At 41.5% G+C, this 23,114-nt stretch overlaps 1 protein-coding gene across 2 annotated transcripts in view; it reads right to left on the bottom strand.

The window, feature by feature from the left end:
- Positions 1-22,759, bottom strand: part of PSIP1 (PC4 and SRSF1 interacting protein 1) — a 67,760-nt gene extending 45,001 nt beyond the window's left edge. Inside the window, exons 1-9 of one of the 2 annotated variants that reach the window (XM_060237260.1) lie at positions 22,666-22,759; positions 22,384-22,515; positions 18,326-18,402; positions 15,782-15,920; positions 11,074-11,190; positions 7,989-8,090; positions 6,829-6,891; positions 5,811-5,931; positions 1,020-1,095 (exon numbers count right to left, since the gene is read on the bottom strand). In XM_060237260.1, the coding sequence (XP_060093243.1) occupies positions 1,020-1,095; positions 5,811-5,931; positions 6,829-6,891; positions 7,989-8,090; positions 11,074-11,190; positions 15,782-15,920; positions 18,326-18,402; positions 22,384-22,455 (767 nt within the window). In that variant the 5' untranslated portion in view covers positions 22,456-22,515; positions 22,666-22,759. Of the gene's footprint in view, positions 1-1,019; positions 1,096-5,810; positions 5,932-6,828; positions 6,892-7,988; positions 8,091-11,073; positions 11,191-15,781; positions 15,921-18,325; positions 18,403-22,383; positions 22,522-22,665 lie in introns of those variants that run through there. The other variant, XM_060237261.1, reaches the window with a different exon arrangement.
- Positions 22,760-23,114: the final 355 nt, after the last annotated feature.

The raw sequence follows: 23,114 nt of genomic DNA, 5'->3' as shown, positions 1-23,114 counted from the left end.
ATGCTGGATCAGACCAAAGACCTATCAAGTCCCAAGTAAAACTCTGCTTAGGATCATAACTGTAAGAATCTCATATAAGGAAATAAGTATTTCAGATTATTCTTTCTCAACGAACTTTCATATTTTGTTTTCAGCAAGGTTTAATTCTTAATTCTTCCATTCAAACAACTCCACCCCTGCTAAAATAAATTCTAACAGCTGTTTTTAGGGTGTTTTTAAAAACTTTGTCAGCACACGTAAACTAGATTGAAAGAAGCAAATATACACCTGCATCTCTCAGGGGTAGAGAGATGACACAATGCAGTGGGATATGGGAAAAATGAAAAATGGATTTGGGAATGGAAGTCTGAGCACCCGCAACCAAAGGGGCTCAACCCCAGAAATAAAAGGTCATATATACATGGGCTGTTTACCCCAGTTTGGATGCTTTTGGGAAACATTTTTCCATCTGCTTCCTCACAGAACTGTTCACCTCACAGAGGTATATCCATGTATCTCACAGAATCTGTCCATCTTTCCCAAGCCTAAATTGCTTTACTGCTATGGGAAAGATCACAGCAAAGCTAGGATAAAAAACATGTGGATGGGAAAGGCTCGGTCTTTGTAGTTTCCACCTACATCAGTGCCATCTTCCTTGCACCAGTCCCCTAGAGCAGCAATTTCCCCACCACCACTGGAGGGCCTTTTAAAAGAAAATCTGGCAACTACACGAGCAACAATGAAACTACAAATGCTAGTCCCTGCATGGAAAACATGAGAGATTCAGAATGGACTACAACCAGGTTTGTAAGCATGAATCAGTGTTCAGAAGCATTTCATATTTTGAATTCACATCTCTGAGCTATGGGTTGAAAGATGTTTCACCAAGCTGCTGATAATTCTAACATTTGTAAACACAGGATGTTTGAATAAATATTTTACTATTCATCAGCCATCTGTATTAAGAGTTTGTAACAAAACAAATGCTGAGAAATTGTCATAACAAGAAAAACACTATCAATGCTTAGAAACAAACTTACATGTCACTCTCAGGAGGACAAGGTGTCTTCACCAATTTGGGTCTCCCTCTAGGTTTTGGAACCTTTACTTCAGTAGCTGATTCCATAAAGAAACATTTAGTTTAATTAGTACTATTTCAGTTTAAACTTAGTTGCCTAAAGTTTAAAGCTAAGCCACTGTACAATCAACACAGGCTACAAAAATAATGCAATTCTTAAACCCAATTTTAAGTATGCTTTTACTCAGAATTATTTCTACAACAAGCCTGACAAAATGTGACTTCATTGGATTTTGAGATTATTGCTACAAATGGTGCATTATAGAACACACACTGTACTGGCTTTTGTTTCTCCAGCTACACAAAGGTTCTGACAGGACTCTAGATCAGATGTGGATGGTCTAGATTCAGCCACCCATTGAGTCCCTCTCGCAGCATCGGAGTGCCAGATGGGGCATCTGTGACTGCCAAATGTCCTACAAGCTGCCAGTGAGGAATGCTGGCAGTTGCTCCATCATGTGCTTTCCCCATACGCAGGTGCTTATCCAACAGGGAAAGCTGTTACCACATCTGTGGAGCTGAAACCCCACCATGTGCTCTCTCTGCAGAAGCTGGCCCTCAGGAGCATGTAGATACATCCAACCTCCTGGCTCCTCCCTAACCATACCCACTGAGAAGGCGCCCCTAGCACCAAAGAACCGTGTGGGGCTCTGCATGTTAATGCCAGAATCCCAGCCTTACCATTCTGTTGTCCCATGTTCCCTTCAATAAAACTCATCCATTGTGTGCATCCCAGGTGTTGGTGTTTGCTGCAGACTATGGGAGGTGGGAGTGCATGGGGGGCGGGGGTGACATGCAAGCCACATGATCTTTACAGACCCCAACAGTGGCAAGGGTCCCATCTTCACAATAATGCTGCCATAGCAGCAGACACAGACTGGGGGGGATGAAAAGACTACACAATAGGCCACCGCCCTCCCAGCCGAAAGCACAGACTGAACACCCCAAAACTCTGCCTTCCTCATGAACCTTCTAGAAAGTTGGGAGGCACCCTGGCAGGAGACATCCTGACCAGGAGTGCACACAGAAAATGTTTTGGGTGCTCTTGCATGGATCCACCCTGGCTGTGGTCAGTGTGGACTGATGACCCATCCAGGATCCATTGTGCAAATGATACTGTTGGCTTAAGGGGCCACCAACTCAGTGAGGCTTGGTGGATAGCATTCCATGCTGCCTAGCAGAGATGGTTAATTTCAGATGGTAGTCCTCTTCAGGCACCCACATGAAGGGGAATACCTGGTGCATCTGGACCCCCAGCACCCCCCACCCCTACTTCTACTGTGCCTCCAGTGTGAACTGACACTTTCAACAGTGTGGGTGGGTGTTCAGCTGCTACAGTGACATTCACTGTCTTGTCCATTATCAGCCTCTGGTGCCCTGTGAGTTCTGTGTGCAGACTGTCAATGTGGGGTGCCAGTGGGACTGAGGGGTGATGCCCCCGTCCCCACTGACAGGCAACCAGGCTTGTGTCAGGAGCTGGTCTTTTTTTGGGTGTGTGTACAGCAGAAGAAGAGTATCACTCCTGTGGCCCATGACAGACATTTGGCTCTTCAACTCATGACTCCCATTGGTCCTGCCTGCCCTGCCTATCATGCCACCTTGCCTTGCAACAATGCTGGAATGGAACACTGCAGTGGAATTTCCACAGATGCTGTTGTAGTAGCGGCTGGCAATACTGTTGGGGTGCCTTTTCCCCCATTCAGCCACCACATATCTATCCCCTTAGGGAGGTGACTAACAGCTGGCCACTCAGCAAAGGCACAGCTCAGGATTATTCTGCCTCACACCTATTGCAAGACATAAGGAAGGCACATGCAAGCACAGAGTTGGTGTTCAGTTAAAGGATTGCTTACTATTTCAGTTAGATGAATTGCTGCAATGAAGAGCAAACAAAATTCTGACTTTGGACAAATGGTTTCTCTTTACATCTCAGTTTTAGGATGTATTAATAAGTATGATAGTTCAGAAATAAGTGCTGCTAAAAATCAGTGGAATACCCTTAACAAACTTTGTACAACTGAAGTGGAACGTTTCTAGTTTGCAGTTTTAGTATTTCCACATGAAGGCAGCAGGAAGTTATGATTGCCTTCCCGACAGTCATACAGAATTTTAATTTATTCACAATAGACTCAAAGGTGGATGTCAACAAACAGCATATATACTGTTGAGGAAATGAGAGGTGTGGGAACCCCTGCATGCACTCCCATTTCCATTGTGTTCACTGGAAAGGGAAACTGGTTTCCCAATTGTATCAAGAAAGAGAGACAGCTCTAAAATCCTCTTATTTAACTTCAATCCCAAATGTAAATTCATTAAAACATATAGGAATTGTACATCATTAATCTAAATTCATTACTTAAACACTGTGCACAGTAAAGTTATAAAGGATATCCTTGGATGCTCTTGTCAAGACTCAGAAAAAAATGGGTTGTTGGCAAGAATAACTAGGAACAAGAGAACATTCATGCATTAAGTACCTTTTCCCAGCCATAGGAGGCAATGTAACTGCCAATCAACTCTGGGACATATGACTTACGCAACGGAACTCAATCCTTTATCTATCTCGAATCACGAGGGTCTGGGAAAGCTGGATTAAGCCAGTTGACTCAGAGAGTCAAGGATAACTAAGACAGCCTCTGGAAGTTAGGCTCTGATTATCTATTTAGAATTTAATAGTATATAAACATTCCAAAATACAAAAATCCTATGAGGCTAAAAGATAACTGTTATATGAACCAGAAAGGTCACATTACTTAATGTGATGTGAAGTGTCCTAAAGCCTTCTGAGAAACAGAACCAAAGTTTCAGCTATAGAATCTAATATAGAAACTGAAATAGCACTGGGTTAGCACAGGCAACTGAGACTCAATCCAGCCCTTATTCACGACATATAGTAACTACCTAGCAGTGTATATAATTTACTGTGTTCAGATTTTTGAGCTTTCAGTTACAGTCAGTGCCAACACACTTTGAACACAGAAGTAGACATCTTCCCTTTAAAAGCAAGGTTCTCCAACATGGCACTTCTGGATGTCAGTATCTGCCAGTACTTCCCCCAGAGCCTGCTGATTTTTTCAGACAGTGGCCAGGCCCAATATAAGGCACAGCTTGTTACTGGATGCCAGCACTCAAATGAAAGCATTCTACACAGCTGCAACAACAGCCACTAGATGATCAGAAGGATCAGTAAAGGTCCAGGTCTGTGATTCCATTTCCTCTTCAGGCTTTTTTTCTCCTTCCCTCACCCTCTCGCCTTCATTTCTTTTTATTCCTTCTATAGTTCTTATGCAAAGTGAGATGGGGAGGTATTGTTTTGGCTCTGCCATCTACACAAGCCTTCTCAAAATTTCAAGGGACCTCTATTTTAAATAATATTTTAAATGCTTGTTTTAGAGAACAGTCATGTCAAATCAAAGAGGCATAACTGATATATATACATATATATGCTATATATCCAGAAAAGAATACTGGGACATATGCAAGGAAAGCAAGTTTCAATCTGTAATAATAACAAAGCTGACCAAATTTTAAAATATATATAAATAAAGGTAAAGGTAGTCCCCTGTGCAAGCACCACTCATTTCTGACTCTGGGGTGACATCACATCGTGACTTTTTCACAGCAGACTTTTTACAGGGTGTTTTGCCGTTGCCTTCCCCAGTCATCTACACTTTCCCTCCAGCAGGCTGGATACTCATTTTACTGACCTCGGAAGGATGGAAGGCAGTCAACCTTGAGCTGGCTACCTGAACCCAGCTTCCACCGGGATTGAACTCGGGTCGTGAACAGAGCTTAGGACTGCAATACTGCAGCTTTACCACTCTGTGCCACAGAGCTGCTATAAAAATATATACTGGGGGGTTAAAACACTCAAAACTGATAATAGCAGCACCTGCAGCTTTAAGCAATAGATCCCTTCAGTGGTTCTTGCTAGGCAACCATAGTATTCCAGTTTTTTGTGAGTAAAAAGGAGGGGGCACGGCCCCTTCCAAGCCTATTTTGACCTTTGATGGAGGATTCATGTGGGACAGACTTGACTAGGGTTGCCAGCTGCAGGCTAGAAAATTCCTGGAGATTTTGTGGAAGTCATACAGGACAAAGTTTGGAAAAAGGCTTCAGCCAGATATTATACCATAGAGTCCACCCTCCAAAGCAGCCATTTTCCCTGGGGGTACAGATCGCTGTAATCTGATATTCGGCTCTATCCATGCATTTGATAGCGAGATCTAGATCACAAAAGCTTGTGCAGCAATAACAACCTTAAAGACTGTGCCTACTCCCATATTAATCTACCTGACTATTAGAATCATCTTTGGAGGCCATGGTTTCAGTGTCTTCTTTGATATAAGGTTAGGTGGGTGGCAACCCAAGAACAGGCCCTTCCCAGTTGGGGTACAAAAATTTATAGCATTCCCTCTCCAGGGTGATTAGTTTGTTGTCCTTTATCACTGTCTTCAAAGACTTTTGTTTTGTTTGGTGTTTCCTCATGTCCCTTCTTCCTGTTAATGTGTTTTGTTGAACTTTAAAAAAATATATAAGCATTTTAAAACTCACTGCTGCCCTGGAGGTCCTGAACTGGGTGGTATAAAAATGATTTAAATAGATAATCCTTTAAGTTCTTAAAAAGATTATTTATAAAGTTATTTGATTTTCAGGCTGAATGGTTTAATGGTTTAGTCCAGGGAAGATTTCACCTGTCTGTATACATTAGGAATATATTAAAACTTTAACAATGGTCATTTTTATAACTTACTTGCGGGCCTTCCTCTTTTAGGACTTGCTTTTGGACCTGTAGCCACTACTGCTGTTGTTACAGCTCCAGCTGCCGCTACCACTGCTGCTGCCTCCTCCTCAGCGTCTGCTTGTTTTTCAATCTGCATGGAAAAAAATCTTTTATATAAATTATATTACTGTTGCAAATGCTACTAAGAGCCTATATTTTATAAAAAAAATAGAGGTATGTTTGTATCTTGGATCATAGTTAACTTAACAACATCTACTCAGTGTAAGGGTGGCATGACACAATCCAGTTTAGATCCAAGTGAGTAGCCATATTGGGCTGAAGCAGTAGAACAAAGTTAGAGTCCTGTAGTCCCTTTAAGACCAAAAAGCTTTATTCAAGATATGTGCTTTTGTGTGCATGCACACTTCCTCAGATAGACAGAAATGGAAGATAACCATTCAAACTTATATCTTTATCGTGTTACATGCTAATTTGCTGTTCAGTCTCTATAAGTTTCATCTTCCATTTCTATCTGAAGAATTGTGTGTGCACATAAAAGCTCATAACCTTGAATAAAACTATGTTAGTCTTAAAGGGGCCACTGGACTTTAACTTTGTTCTATAAATCCAGTTCAGTTGAACTTTCTTCTCAAGATAAGTATCAGTAAGACTCAGAGGTCTGTGTTCATAGGAATACAAATACATTTCCATGAAGACACTTATTTTAAGTTAGATTGACTTGGACTGAGAAGACAGGGTGTCCATTCCCCTCAAGATACCACATCGGTCACTCTCTGCCTCTTTAAGCTGTTAAGAGGATTTAAAAAACCCTTCTACACTTCAAGGGCAAAATACCAATAATAGTATTACAGAAATGAGATCCTAACTATCTGAAATAGGAGCATCATGGAAAGTAGCATTCTAATTTACTGTAATGTAGCTTTCATAATACCTCGTTCAGAGGTTTTTGTAAGGCAAACGGTATTTTTTAAAAACAATTAACAATCCAATTTATATTTAAAAGGCTATATTAAGGTGGAAGTATTACCTTTCTTTTTCTCCCTCTTCTAGCAACCTTTGGAACTGGTACATCACTTGCTTTCTCTACATCCTAGAGACAGGAAAAATAATAGCATTCATTATATTGTCTAATTTTGAAATTCCGAAGTTCATAACAGGAAACATACACACATACACCAATGTTGTTATGGATGTCAATACCAATCATATATTGACCAATATTATTTGCAAAAGTCCATAATGGAAAAAATATACATACACAAACATGCACACACAAATATGACATTGTTGTCCGGGCCCTGAAGGACTTATCCACGTTTCACAGGGCCTGTAAGATTTTTCTGCCAGACTTTAATTGATCCAGCGGGTGTCCCCTGAAGTCATCGTTTCCCCCAGCACCTTACTATCTAGGTGCTTATGTTGGACACTATTTTGCTAATTTTGTGATTCTATAATTTTACAGATTTTGTAACTATGAAATTGTCTAGTCTGGATCTAAGGTTTTTAATGTTGTAAGCTGCCCAGAGCCCACTTGTGGGATAGGGCGGGGTATAAATTGAAAAATTATATTAAATTAAATTTGTTATGAGTGACAATTTAGGTCATATATTGATCCATAATTAAAAACAAAAATAGCAGACCCTGCTCAATGTATTTATGAACCCAGTGAAAAGAAAACAGTGTGAATGGCAGCAAAAACTGTTCCCCATCATTAAGTATTAGTGTACTTTTCTTCAACTGATTATGCAAAAATGGCTCTCAGACTGGAAATGTATAACCCTCTAAATTGTCAAAACAGCAGCACTAGGCCAAGTGAAATGAACTTATCAGTAAATCTGGTTTTATAGATGAGGGACAGATTATGAGATTACTTGTGCCTATGGTCACTTCTTCCACATGAAGTATAAATTCTCTCCTATTCCTGAAAAGTTGTGTGACAGCTGCTAATTCAAGTTAAACTATACTCTCAAAGTCACATTAACAAACTGCTATTAAATCAGGTTCTCGAAGTGCATATAGACACAGTTTAGAACAGTAACACACATGTCTGGAAGGGATTCACATGAAAATGAATACATGACCAGAGAGATAGTGGGTGTAAGGGCATACAATTCCCAGTTTCAGTGTTAAGTGTGAGTCACAAATAAATCAGACAAGAACAAATTTAAGTTCTTCAGGTCCACTTACTTCACTATTGGGTTTTTCTGAAGGATCTTCTTCTTTTGGCGCTTCCATCTCTTTTTCTTCAATTTCAGTTTCAGGAGGCATATTATCCTGTTTAGCAGATCCCTAATGAAAAACCGGTTATTGTGTTCCACTTACATCCATATCAGATCTATACTGATGGCTTAGCCCCACCTATTCACATTATTAAACTGTTTCTAATTCTAACCCACTCTCAGGAGATCGCAGAAGCTAAGCAGGATTGACTATGGCTAGTATTTGATGGGAAATCTCCAAGGAATACAAGGGTCAAGGCACCGAGCCAGACAATGACAAAGCACCTCTGAACATCTCTTGCCTTGAAAGCCCTATAGGGTCACCATAAGTCAGTTGTGACTTGACAGTACTTCCCACCATTTTTTTCCTAAGTGGTGAATGAATACAGTCATCTAATGAAAACGCAGAGATTCTGCCACCACACTATGTAAAGTGCTGCACACAGGCTCATGACGAGGCAATCAGAATAGAATGGTTTTCTTTATAACTTGTTTCACTAGATACAAGAGATACCAAACACTGAGAAAAGACTAAGCTCTCCATCTGATGAAAAGGGTTTAAAGTAACATGTTTAAGCAACAAATATTCAGTTAGCCTTTATATTGCCTCAAAACTCTTCCTGCTTCAAGAGACTAAGTTCCCTTTCTCATTAATGTAAAACACAGGAAAATTATTCAAATCATCCAAAAGTAGCAACTATTATGCAGTAACCACAATTGTAATTCAAACAGCAACAAGTCCATTAATTTGTGATAGGCATGAATATGGTTTGTTTGCCATGCTCACACATTCCCATCTTCTCCTGTCCTTCCAATTTGCTTCAGCATCTAAATGCAAGCATCTTGGCAAACAGGTGTGTATATGTAGTATCCCTCCACGAACCAGGATTTGGGTTTGGGGGCAAGAAACTTTTCAGTTTGCTCATGTACCTGCTATAAGATACCACAAAAATTGGAATTTGATCAAAAGCTCCCTAATTTGGGAGTTTTCAGTCACCCTCCATGCTCAAGGGGCAGATAAAGAGTACATTCAAACATGGCATCCAAGCTATGTTCATGCCCATCATGAACAGATAGAGGACTGTTACATTGCCAGAATGCATCCATAATGCAAATCACATACAATCCACATGTTGTGAAAGGTATACTATAATTAATGTAGCACAGTAGAATATAGTACGTGAATTATTGTATTCCACATATATATTCAACTGTAGGACTCAATCAGCATACAGTTCTCCAGTGTACAGTTATGGCTATTAAAAAAAAGCAAGTTCTCTTCTTTCTCTCAACTCTTCTTTCTCTCAACTCTTTTGTTGCATGCTAATGGTCAGCAAATGAACTTTATTTTCCAATCTGTCTTTTGCTATATATTGGTACAGGTTAGCAATTCCATCGAAAATGCAGAATCAAAACACTAACACCAATCTACACAATTTTCCTGTGGAAATCTACTGACAAGAATTCATCAGTTGTCCTTCCTCTACTTCTGTGATGTATACTTCCAAAGTGGCTGAATGTTTTTGAAAGTGAAGGTGTTCTATATGTCTTTGGCAAACTGGGAAAGGATACTGACCTAACTATCTTCCTAGCATAAGTTCATATAAACTAATCCAAACAAGGGCTTTTTTTGTAGCAGGAACTCCTTTGCATATTAGGCCACACACCCAATGTAGCTAATCCTCCTAGAGCTTACAGTACAATGTAGCTAATCCTCCTAGAACTTGCAGTAGGTTCTGTACTAAAAGCCCTGTAAAAGGACTGGCTACATCAGGGATGTGTGGCCTAATATGAAAAGAAGTTCCTGCTACAAAAAAAGCCCTGATCTAAACAGAACAGGCAAAAGGACCACCTCCTCTTGTACAAGCCAGCCTGCCAGTTAATATTTGCCTTGCAAGTACTTCTCTCTATGCCCCTGCCTTCAGAGGTGAGGCGGCTGGCTACTTTAAAAAGAGCATTTTCTGGGGTGGCTTGCAAGCTTGCCTCTAGAATGCTTTCCCCCTTCAGGCTCACCTGGCACCCATTTTACATTCTTTTTACATGTCTCAAGGTTTTTCATTAAACACCAACTTTTTGAAAGGCCTGCTTCTGTTTTATGTATAGTTTCTATGCTGTTTATGTCCAATGGCTTGTTTTTATATTGTTAACACTGTAAGCCACCTTGTAGAGGCAACACAAAAGTATCCTAAACAAAGTCACTTTTTAAAATGTGCAGCAAGAAGAAACAGAGCAGGTTGGCAAAAGCTCTGCAGCAGGTGGAGCAGTTATCACCTCTGAACATATACAGTATTACAAACTGTATGCAAGACTGGTTACTGATATTCAGGCCTTGAATTCAGCAGGAGCTCACAGAAGCACAGCTCCTGAACCTTCCTGAGGGTTCCTCCTCATCCCTCCACCTACCTTGTTCACTGAATAGTAGGTACAGCTGCATAACAATCCCTGGATTAGGAGAGTGGGCAGCCAGCCAGCCACCAGGAGTTTTGCCACACCCCAGCACCCTCATTAATCCCTGGAGAAGCCCATGCCACCCTTTCTCCACTTCTTATGTGATTTTGGGCAGCAGGTGGCTTGCTACCTTTGACTGTGGGGGGGGGCAAAGAGAGCCCCAGGTGAGTGAGGCCTGCTTGGGCTGGCTGGATCTCTAGCCAACCCAAGCAAGCCTCTCTTGCCCAGGGTTCTCCTTTCTTGCATTGGGTTGCTTTTGACTGGTGTGTGTGTGCGTGGGGGGAGCATATGCTAATGAGTTATGCTAATGAGCTCTAACACCTATTTTTCTACAAAAACAACCCCTGCTTATATTTGGTAAGAGTTCATAGGCTAGACAATTCAAGACAAGCTGTTCCCTGTTTTCACTACCATAATCAAATGAAGCTGAATAGAGCCCAGAGGTCGCTCACAGGTACAAAGAGCTTAATGTTGGCAAATCCACATACCAGCAGGTAGGTTGTTTTAATTTTATATTAAAAGGAAGGAAATGGGAGAAATTTAAAGTGCAGCATACCACACTATCACAAAAACGCCCTTTTATACCATTGTTCTTGAATACTCACTTTAAGAGCTGTAGATTTTCTCCGTTTAGGACCCATCTTTTCATTCTCCTCTGTAACATCTGGGCTGCTTTCTTGAGCAGTTTCTTTAACTACTGCAGCATCAATAGCAGGATGGGGCTATGGGTAAATAGCAGCATATAAGTAAATCAACAGGAAATAAAGTTGTTGTAGAGTATCAATCAATTTCAAAGCAAGAGATTTTTGAATAAATTTTGATGGATTCAATATATACACAATTAAATCAATAAGAACAAAAGTAATTTAATTAATAAAAGTAATTTTGTAGTCAAGAAATGTATTTTATAAGTCTAGGCACAGATGAAGAAGTTTTGCTTAAAATGTCTGATGGAAATTTTTCCAATGAAAATTTTAACGAGTGAATTGAATATGAATAGACATTGCATTCAGCAAAATCACTGGAATAAAGAAAAAAGTCTATAAGGCGTTGGAAGTCCTGTGTCAAGAACCAGGACCCAGGTTACTCCTGCTGGAGATGTGTTCCTAGTAGGGGTGTGCATTCGGTTCCGCCGAACCACCAAGACCACCGAAAAACCCCCGATTCAGAAGTATACAGCACTGTATACTTCCAATTTCATTTTCAGACCATTAAACGGGAGCTGAATATGGCTCCCCGTATACTTCCGTATAGATATTCGGAAGTATATGGAATTCAATGCAAAAAGCGGGAAAGGGGCTTCTGCAGCCTCAGGGGAGCTGCTTGCTTCCTTTCCCGCCTTTGGAAGCCTTTTCCCACCTCTCCCTTGCCTCCCTGGGATCAGGGAGGGAGGGGGAGGGGGATAGGAGCCCCAGCAGCCAATCCAAAGCATGCATTTGCAAAATGCATTGCAAATGCATGCTTTGCAGGGCTTTTGTGTAACTGATGGCTGGGCTAATCCACCAGCCATCAGCAACATTGTTGTTCTTTTGTTTACTTGGGTATCCAAGTAAACAGTGTTATCTGGCCAATCACAGAGCAGTGGTATTTTTTGAAACTGTTCTGTGTAGGGTCAGAGAACCTTTTTAAGGAGTCTGCCTGGCTGGACTCCATTTCCATTGCTGTTGTGTTGGTGTGCGAGAGAGACTGTGCTGCACTGGCCCTTGGCTTCAGCTGCTGCTGTTGCTCTCTCTCAGCCTTGCCTGACCTGCCAGACAGTGCCTGGAGAAGAAAAGACTAAGGTAAGACAGTCTTGGGGTTCTTGCTTTTATTTTAGTTAGTAAAAGGACTTTTTAAGACTCAGAGTCCCTTTACTTATTCAGATTTCGGTGGGTGAGTACTGGGTAGCTTATTTGGGGTTAGGGGGTTCTGCTGGGGGTGGGGTGGTTGCCAATTTGCCCGTATCTTACTTTAGTGAGAGGACTTTTAAAAGTGCAGTGTCCTTTTACTTTTCTTGATTTGGGTGGCTTGAATTTCTTGGGGTTAGGGTGAAGGGTTTTTTTTGGGGGGGGGGGTTGGTAAAGTTCCTGTATTGTTAAAAGTTAAGTTTTTTACTGTTTTAAAAGGATTCTGTGTTTGATTTGTTGCTGCTGTGTTGTGCTGCTATTGTTCCTTTTCTCTTCTGGTTCTGGTTCTTGGGGGGGGGGCGCTGTTTGGCCTAATTTTCATTGTTTAAAAGGCCACTTTTTTAACAGTTGAGTTTGTTGGCCTTCTGTTTGGATCTATTCTCTATTGCTGCAGGTTTTGCATCCTCCTGTTCTGGTTTTAGGGGGGGGGGTGTTGTTGACTGATTTGTCCTGAGGTTTCTTATTGGTGAAAAGGCCACTTTTTAAATAGCTGAGTTTCTTGGCCTTCTCCTGTTGTCCCTTTTCCTGGTTCTGGGGGTTTTTTTTTGGGGGGGGGGGCGGTGTGTGTTTGATTTGTTGCTGCTGTCTGTGTTGTGTGGCTCCTTTTCTCTTCTGGTTCTTGGGGGGACCTCCTGGCCCAATCTTTTTGGGACTTGGGGGTTTGTAGGGGAGAGTCCCCTGCAGATTCCCTGCAGGTTTTGGGGCTCTCCCTCAAACCCCCTGCTCCCCAGTAGCCTCTAATTATGGCCTATGTTGCCATTGATTTCAATAGCCCATAGGGTATAATGGTGGAATAGGGGCACCCTTTTTGGGTGCCCCTGGAATGAGACTCCCTAGTCCAATCTTTTTGGGACTTCGGGGGTTTGTAGGGGAGAGTCCCCTGCAGGTCCCCTGCAAATTTGGGGGCTCTCCCTCAAACCCCCTCCCCTTCAAGCGGCTTCCAATATACCCTATTTTGCCATTGATTTTAATGGCCATAGGGTATAATGGGGCCATATATTCGGAAATAGCCGCGCATCTACTGTATATGCGGCTATTCCGATTATGGTAATAGGAAATACAAGGTATTCCGTATTTTTTGGCCCCATGTATTTCTGAATCCGTGTAATTCCGAATTTATTTATTTTTTTGCACACCCCTAGTTCCTAGCCTAATGTCTAAGGTCTCTGGAATACTTTCCCCACAGATAGCTAGAAAGTATACTGGTATTTTTCAACCCTGTCAGATCACAGGAGAAAATAACTGACTTTGCTCCTCAGTTTCAGCAACTTTATTAAACAGTGCTGGTTGAGCTACTTCTGAACTGCCAACCTGCCAACCGTCTGCCACTGTAAACAAAGAGTTTCTAAGATTAAGTCCATGCAGTGATGCTCTGAGCAGTGTGATAATGAGAAAGCTAGAAAGAAAATTTGCAATGCACAGGCAGAAATGTCTCAAAATATATGTCTGGCCTTTTTCCAGTCCAACAAGACAGTGTTGAAGTACAATCAAACATACTTTAAAACAGTTCTTTTATCTTCCATATAGGAAATTGGTTAAAGATAGAGTGTGAAGATACATATTTTCATGACAAATCAGATTCAAGCCTCCCCTTTTCTGCATGCACTTCTGAAAAAAGGGTATAAACTGTTTCCACTAGCCATAGAATGCTTCCAGAACTTAAATTAGCTGATAGGCAACCCCCCTCCCTCCAAGCTCCTCCTTCTGAGTTTTCACTGAATGCCTCTCCATAAATTTGTTTAAAAAGCTGATGCTGTTAGAGAGAATAAAAAAGAGGTGCAAGTAACAAAAGGAAAGGTTGTTGAGAACAAGTAGTGCAGGAGTACTGGAAGTTCTCTCTAGCGCTACCATTTGTATTGGCTGCTGGTGGAAGACAGATGCTTCTTTTCTTCTAAAAAGGCAGATACCTGCAGAATTACAGCAGGGCTGGTGTTTCATTATGCAATGAATAACATATTGTTCATCTAGTTATGTACAGGAATATGACACACTAAACTCCAAAATGAGCTTTTTCTTTGAGTTGCAGATTTTGTGACCTAGTGTCTTAACTGCGGATAGGCACAAACCTCAACATGAACCTAAATTTGTCACAAAAAATTCCTATTTTGTGAGCTACAGGTAGCACAATAGTGTTGGCAGCAAACCTGCATGGTTTTCACGGAAGTTCATGCTGTTTGTGTTGGCAATTTGTGTGGCAGACATGCTGGCAACGATCAATTAATTGTCAAAGTAAGGGGTGGGTGGGATGGACTTCTACACCCCTTGAAACACCAGCAGTGGTCTCCAAAGCTTGACAGGTAGTGCTGGGTGCCAACAAGAGAGCTTCCATTCTGCTCTAAGGGAACAGAATGGATATATACCCCCAACTCATGTGTAGCTGTTTTTACTTTGCAGCAGGTAGTTAGGCAGAGAAAGAGTTAGAGGCAGAGAAAAAACAGAACTGGAAGTCATTCCTCAGTATGGGCTGTTTGGTGCTTACTCAGGGCTCTCACCTGTTCTTCTGCTCAAGTAGAGCAGAGGGGGCTCAACCAGTGGGTTCCTCACCAGAGGGCCCACCCTCCTCCCTGCCTTTGACCTTGACTTCCACACCTCTAGATACCCCCTCTTGACTTAGCATCATTAGCTGCCTTTGCTGTGCCTGTCCCTCATCTTGTGTGGCAGGCATGCTGGCAACAATCAGCTGGACCCTAGGATCCTCCAGGAGGCAGGCGGGTGACTGCCTCTTGGGCCCGAGAAGAAAGACTGCCCATCTGCAGCAACAATGTCTACGATGTGGAGGCAGGCAGTGCTCACCCCTCCCCCAAAACTTGGAGGACAGGTAGAGGGGCAGCCCTGGCAGGTCTGAGTTAGATGCCCCTAGCTTGCAGGGGAGCCATTTGACACACTCCCCCTAAACCTGCAACTGTGATTTCCCCAGAAAGCACCTTCCTGGGAACATCTGCTTTGGGGCGGGGCACTACTCAGAATCCCTAAATCAAATCCTCACCAAACTCAGAAGGCAGGTAGAGGGGCATCCCAGGAAGGTCTTCTGTAAGTTTGATGCTTCTAGCTTGCAGAGGATCAGTTCAACACATTCCTGAAGCTATAGCTGTGATTTCCCCAGAAAGCACTTTCCTGGGTGCACCAAATTTGGAGATCCAGTAGAGGAGAGTCAGATGGAGAGTTGCTGCAAGCTTGGAGTCTGTAGTCAATAAGGGGGCTGTTCTACTGCATCACAAGCCTCACAAAAATAACTGGTTCAGTAAATGGGAAGGCTCGTGAGACCCCCACGAACTAGGATGACACTCAGTTTTCCAGTTTGTGCCCATCCCTAGTCTTAACCATATCAGTGTGGTGATACAGAGGTTCTTAAGAAAGCCTGAGGGCCAGAATAATAGTGGAGTTATAGGATCAAATTGTCAATGCTTCCAGACTGAAAAATACTTACTTGCTGACTGGAAAACTTAACTTTGGGGTTGTTGTCAATTTCCCATAGTCCTTCATTAAAGCCTTTTCGCTTATTTGGTTTCCCATACTTCTCCTTATTTTCAGCATAGGGGAATATATCTTTTGGTCCCAAAAATGCTCTACAAAGAAAGTGAAATATTCAGATATTCTATCTATACTTGGTGTATTGTACTCTTGTCATGGCTGCTGATATAGAAAAGCCCGCTATTATTTTTTAATATCTGAGGCTCCCAGCAAGCATTTAGACAGAGGTGGCACAATGGACATTTTTATGAGTCTGCAAAAACCTTTAGACAGATTCTTTAACAAATGATCTTGATAAAACAGCAAGCACGAAAAATAGGTGGCATCTGGCATCTTCTCATGAACTGATAACTGGGTACCCTATATACAAAAAAATTGGTCTTCCTAAATGGTCAAGGTCAGGGAAGAAGAGCAATGCAGCCAGTCTTGCAGATTATGCTAAATCATTCAATATGAGATTCAAGAAAGGAAAAAGGAAAGGCCCCCTGTGCAAGCACCAGTCGTTTCCAACTCTGGGGTGACGTTGCTTTCACAACGTTTTCACGGCAGACTTTTTACAGGGTGGTTTGCCATAGCCTTCCCCAGTCATCTACACTTTCCCCCCAGCAAGCTGGGTACTCATTTTATCGACCTTGGAAGGATGGAAGACGGAGTCAACCTCGAGCTGGCTACCTGAAAACCCAGCTTCCACTGGGGATCGAACTCAGGTTGTGAGCAGAGCTCAGGACTTCAGTACTGCAGCTTTAACACTCTGCACCATTCAAGCAGCCTACAAAAACTACCCCCAAATCTCCACACATTGGACAACATAATGGCAGATGATATTCAACATTTGCAAAAATTTAAGCTCTTGGATGATTGGCTACATCAGGGTTATGTGGCCTAATATGCAAAGGAGCTCCTGCTGGAATTCCACCCCTGGCTCCCATCTGTGGATACTTAAATCCAGAGACGAGAGCTATGAATGAACACAATAGATTTTTCTCCTAACCTGAGAAGAGTGCCAGGTTTCAAGAAACATCTAAAACTAAACAAAAAAAAAAGGGGGCGGGAGAAATACTTTTCTAAAATAGTAAAAGGAATGCATACAGCCTTAAGAAACAAATGCCCTCAGTGACCATCACTATGCAACCACAACAGTATTGGCCATGATCAAACCTTGGTTTCTATCAATAAAAGGCAGATAGAATAAGCCCTTTTTTTAGAGAAAACTCGTAAGAACCAGGCCAGGCAGCAATCACCAGACAATTCAATACTACTTGATTTGTATGATTCACCCAGGCTTGGCTACTTGCTATGGTTCAACAGCAGCCACCCCAAGAAAGCCAGTATGGTAGCAGCTAGAGCTTCAGAACAGAATCTGAGAAACCCAGGTAATAAAAAATCTGTAAAAGCTCACTGGTCTAACACAGAGTTGTTGTAAGGATGAAATGGAAGAGAGAAATGATATAAGTTGCTTTGGGTCACCATTGTGGAAAAGGGAGGGAATAAGTGACATTATATATATATGAAGATGGGAGACAGATAAAAGGCAGGTTGGTGAGTGAGAAGGAAACAGGGCAAGCTAGGAGAACAGCTTTGAAAAAACCCAGATACAATAAACAGACAAGAAAAAGTACTGCAGCCAAATGCATTGACTGACAAATTCCAACACATGCGTCTCTTGCATCTTTCATCTCAAGGACCACCATATGTGCATTCACATTACACTAACTAATGTGTTTTATATCTGGATTTTTGCTATTCCTACACAGTAAAAATCAGGATGTAAAACACATTAGTGCAGTGCAGTGTGAATGCACCCCATATCTCTGTTACCAGGACATGAATGCCCTTTCCTTTTGAATTTCAGCAGCTCTGACTTAGGGCAAATCATGTTAGATCCCTACTGTGGAAAGCTTCAATGTTACCAAACCCTGGAGCTCATAGCCCTACTTTTGATGGCCAGGAGACTATTACCATGCATTTTCACCTTCTCCCATTGCCTGTCAACATTTTTGAGGCATGAACTGGTTTCATAGTAAGGCTTTACCACATTTGCAAAACAACACAATACAACAAATTGGGATCTGCACGTAGGAAAAAGAATTTATCTGAAAAAAGGTCAGGCCAACCTATTTAATAAATTAGCTTATACCACACCTTTCTCCCCAAAGTGGCTTATGTCATTCTCCTCTCCTCTTTCATTTTATCCTCACAACAACTCTGTCAGGCTGAGAGAAGGTGACTGGCCCAAGGTCACCCACAAGCCTTCCATGGCAGAAGTGGGGATTCCAACCTGGGCCTTCCAAATACTAGTCCAACACTCTTAACTACTACATTACTTTGGCTGTCTAGTTCTCATGTAATAAATTCAGTTAATACAGCTGTACACTTCAAAATAAAGCTCTGAAATAGCAAAAGGCGGTTAGTGTAATCTTTCATTTTAAAAACATTATTTCATATTAATTTTATATTGCCTTTAACGAAGCTAATATAGCTGTGAATTCATATGACTTACGTTTCATGAGTGCCAAAAAAGAATATAGGCATTTTATTGGTAGGTGGCTTCACTGCTCCATCAGGAACTTCATCAACCTAATGACCAAAAAAAAAAAAATTAAGCAAAGGAAAGCACTTAAAGATGGGCTGGTTAAACAAAATACTTTACACTGGCACTATGAATATAAAGACATATTGTTTTAATATACTCAGTATAATATCAGTCTTAGAGGAACAGTATTTGGGAAAAGAGTGAGTAGAATCTTAAGCCTAAGACTGTTTACTCTGAACATTTCCAAGCAAGTGTGTGGAGACTGAAACCTTAAGAAATGGATGGGATTGTGGTATTAGTGCTTATTTGTATAAGCATGAATGGTTCTGTGTAAGGATATCTACATAGATCCTGCTGATCTATAGATTAAAATCACACAAAATAATCCATTAACCATACTATTGCGTACATAACTACCTTTACCTTTTTTACATGATAAAAATTCTCCATCTAGTATATTGTCTGTTGGTCTGTAAACCCAAAGTATAAATGAAATTCTAGCATGTTGTGGTGCAAAAAGCCAAATTCAAGATCATAGGCCCTGATGATTTTTACATATATAGCACCTCAGAACATCTCTCACATCTGTCTCTACTGGCACTACTATAAAAATTCCACTGACTCCTGCAACAACTCCAGTCACAATGAACTCTATCTTCAGGATTTTTTTATATGCAGAGCCCAGATTTAACCACTGTTAAAATCTGATCACAGTAAAAGTATCATTTAAACAAGGAACTACCATATTGTGGAACAGCTGTCGCGCAAAATCCCAATCTGAAGCATGTGTAATGATTTTTATGAACAAATCGCCTTTTAGAATAAAGTTTATATTGGTATTCTTTGATTTCATTTTTCAAATCATGCTCAGATTGTTCTAGCATTGCACTGGCATAAATATTTAACTTCCATGGCATCCAAGATCTATATCATAGACATTTCAGGATCATTATTTTTTACATATGGACTGTAACTCCCCACTTCATTGCATCTATTACATTTATCATACCTGGAAAAAATGAAAAATGTTGCCTGCTAATGACTGTGAATGTGTAACAGGTGCCTGACAAAGTATTTGACTGAAGGGTACTTTATATATTAGCTACAGTGACTTTTTCCACATGGATTATTGTCCTAGATTCAGCACTGCTGGGGAGATTTACTTAAAAAAAAAAGACAGAAATTCAAACAATGTGGAACACAGCTTTTTCTATAATGTTTTCAACTGCTGATTTTAAAAAGACATATGCACCAGAAAATCCCCATTGTTGTGAGGGAATGACTGCTGCTAGGGGACTGGGACAGGAAAGCCTACTGTACTGAAGTCTGTTGCCACTATTCTGCATCTGCTGTATGTCCATTCAAACTATCTTTTATATGTTTTAATGGATTCTGCTTTTGATTTAAACAGACTAGATGCCATATTGAAAATATTATTTTGAAGCTCAAACACTGGTGTTGCAGATATGATTAGGTATACTATATATACAAATAATGCATCGGTTGTCAGTGACTTGTAGTCTTTCCTGCTCTCACAGGACTTGGGTGGCACACCTTGCTTACAGACTGTCCTGTAGCCTAAAACAGTTTCTACCCACCTACAAGAACAGGTCATCTAACAAAGCCACAAACCCGGGAAGCAGATCTTGCAACAAACTTAGATGACAATTTTGCCCCTATTTACACTCATGCAGCACAATCACATGATCTAATATCAGAACAAAGTTTGAGTCGTGTGTATGCTCACACTAATTTGCTGTTCAACCTCTGCCTTATAAGTATGAACTGGTAAATTCCATTTCATTGTATATGAGGAAGCGTGCGTGCAAATGAATACTATGAATAAAACCTTACTGGACTTCAAGGTGCCACTGGACTCTCAAACTTTGTTCTTCTGCTTCAGACCACCACAGCTATCCACCTGAATCTATGACCTCATATTGTAAGCTGTATCATCTTGGGCTTGTTCACTTGCTTACTTTTCAGTGTAATATTAGTTCAGTTACACCTTTAATGTCAGTTGGAAGTAGTCCTCACCCATTGAGTAGCTTGATTACTCTTGATTGTATCCTGTCTTGGGCCTGTCTTTGTAACACTTCCCCATCATTCTGTTGTTAGCGGACTTTAACATCACTTCATCATCCTTATGGATGCACATGTAGACTCCAGTTTTATTTTGCTGTTATAGACCAACCAAGTTGCCTATCCATATATACAAATGATTAGCTACCAGAATTGAAAATTATAGACAATGGAGGATAAAACAAGTTGATAACTCTGGGATCTTTCCCCCCATTACTGAATTAGGTAGGTTTTCATAGAATAAAATACTATTTCATTATGGAATTGTACTTAAGTTACAAAGCCATATTGACACACTTTGGCACCAGAGGTAGACAATCCAAACCTAACGCCCCCTATGTGCCAAAGCAAATAAAAAAGCTAAACAACGCAACAAACTTGTTCAAAGTTGCTGAGGGGAGAAGCTGCCTCATTCTCCCCTATACCAGCCCTGTATAAATTACCAAATTATAGAACAGCACATACACAAATCAATAAAAATGTTATGGCTATACAGTTCAGTACAGGGACTGGGGTCAGTAAACTGAGACTAAGACCAAAAATAAGGCTTATTAAATATCATTGCAGTACCTGGTACCTTGAAACCAAACAAAGCAGACTAAGAACATTACTGTCTAAAGGAGGAGATCCCTGCCTAGTTATTCTGCCACTGCTGCAACTGAATAAAAAGAGGCAGTACTTTGCCTCCCACAGAATTTGTTACAGCTAGGGAAAAGTCCCAGTATTTCACCCTGCAAAAGTTATTTCCTAGTTACTGCTGTACAAGATGAGTTAACTTTATATCAAAGAAGTATTATTGATACTTTGTTTCACATTTTACAACTGCTCTATTTCTAATAACCAGAACCATGCTTGCAGTCAGCTACAAGCAGACTGGAAAAATCTAGTTAAAAATCAAGAAAAATCTTAAAACTTCATTCCATGATTTTTTCAAGAACTTACAATTTTGTGCTAAAATAGCAGCAAAATAATACAATTGAAATATACTAATGCTAATGTTTTTATTGAATAAGGAAACCCTGCAAAAACTATGAGATTCCATAGTTCAGATGCTTTACACATCAGTGGATGTGTTTTACACCAAAAAGAAGACCCATAATCCAAATGTGTTTTACAACACAACAGATCTTAATTGGTGATTTTTGTGCTAATTTCAGATAATAGTTGTGATTTCAGGATGCAGGCTGGAAAAACTCCCAAGGATACATGATGATCTCCACAATGAAATACTAAGAATCTTGCTGTGTATGAAGTGGTCAGGATGAACAAACCTGATAAGGTTAGGTATATATGGAGAATCAGCACAGAAGAATCAGAAGAAAAAAACATACACTTTGAGACACCACAGCATCCTTTACTTTTAAACTGTAACCAACAAAAACGTAAAATGTGATTACAAAGCGGGTGTATAAAATCATGATAATCTGTGCTGTGATCTAAATTTGCATTCCATCAGATGGTCAACTATTAAAAACCCTGTAGTTAAGAATAACTACTTGCAACAGATGATTTTGTATGGGCTTGGATAAAAGTAAATTACTTGATTTTGGCAAGTCTAAGGCCCCTTGTGCTAAATATTAAAAGCACTAAGCAACAGTGCACATAAGCACTTCATACACAGCTTGTTAATGAGAAGTGATAAAAGCACAACCCTCCTAAAATATAAAAAACGCCAAAACATCTATGTGAGCATCCATAAGGGAATTTAGAAGTCAGTTTCACTAACACAAACATGCCCTCTCCTTGAACGCATGGATTAAGACCCAAACTACAATCAGGAGATCAACAGCTGGGCCACTTCGGAAGGAAGGCCGTTCTTAACAAGAAGGGTGCAAAAAAAAAAAAAAAGATACTGCAAAAGGCTGCTTTCCAAATGCAGAGGAAACGTGTGTTTCTAAGCAAAGCAAAGGAGACTGCAGCGAAGGAAGGAGGTAGCGCCTTACCCGGGCTGGCCAATGGGGATAGCCTTTCATCTTGGCGAAGATCAAGTCCCCGGGTTTGAAATCGCGGGTCATGTTGTTGCTGGCTGCGGGCGAACCTATCGGAGCTTCTAAGCGTTGTTCTCAAGGCGAACTCTGAAAGGGAGAGGAAACGGGGGTGGGACATGGTAAGATAAGCAAACAAAAAAAATATGGATATACCACACACTGATTTCCCTCTCCCCTTTCCCCCCCTCATTCATCTCCCCCCCCCCCCCCCGTAGCGAGAACCCGCTCCACACATACCGCCCAAACCGCCCCTTTCCCAGCACTGTCAGGCCACCGCAGTTCTCTCCTCGCTACCCTGACCCTTCGCCTCCCCCGTTTTGGCGGGAAGAAAGCGAGCGCAGTCATCCCTCTTCCCTTCTCCGCTATCCTCCCCTCCCTCAACGCCATCGCTAGGGCTCTCGCACCCCCCCGGATCTCGCTTACCTGTTCCCTGCCGCCCGCCCGCGCGCGACCCCCCCCCCCCTTGCCCGTTGCTCTCTCTCGCTCGCTCGCGCGCGCCTCCCTACTTCTCCGCCTCTCCCTCCCTCCGCCCGTCGCCGCCTTTCGCAACAGCAAAACAGCGGCCGCTGCAGGTTAAAGACGGCTCGCGCGTGAGCCTCCTCGCGCCAGCTACCGAAAAAGCTCCCTCGCTACTCGCTCAAGGCGGGCCCCAAAGAGATTCTCGGAAAGAGGAGCCCTCTCGCGCC

This window comes from Heteronotia binoei, chromosome 4 (genome assembly GCF_032191835.1).
Source record: "Heteronotia binoei isolate CCM8104 ecotype False Entrance Well chromosome 4, APGP_CSIRO_Hbin_v1, whole genome shotgun sequence".
In the NCBI taxonomy this organism is placed as follows: domain Eukaryota; kingdom Metazoa; phylum Chordata; class Lepidosauria; order Squamata; family Gekkonidae; genus Heteronotia; species Heteronotia binoei.
Note: the sequence above shows the minus strand (reverse complement) of the source record. Positions and strands in the feature narration are given on the sequence as shown.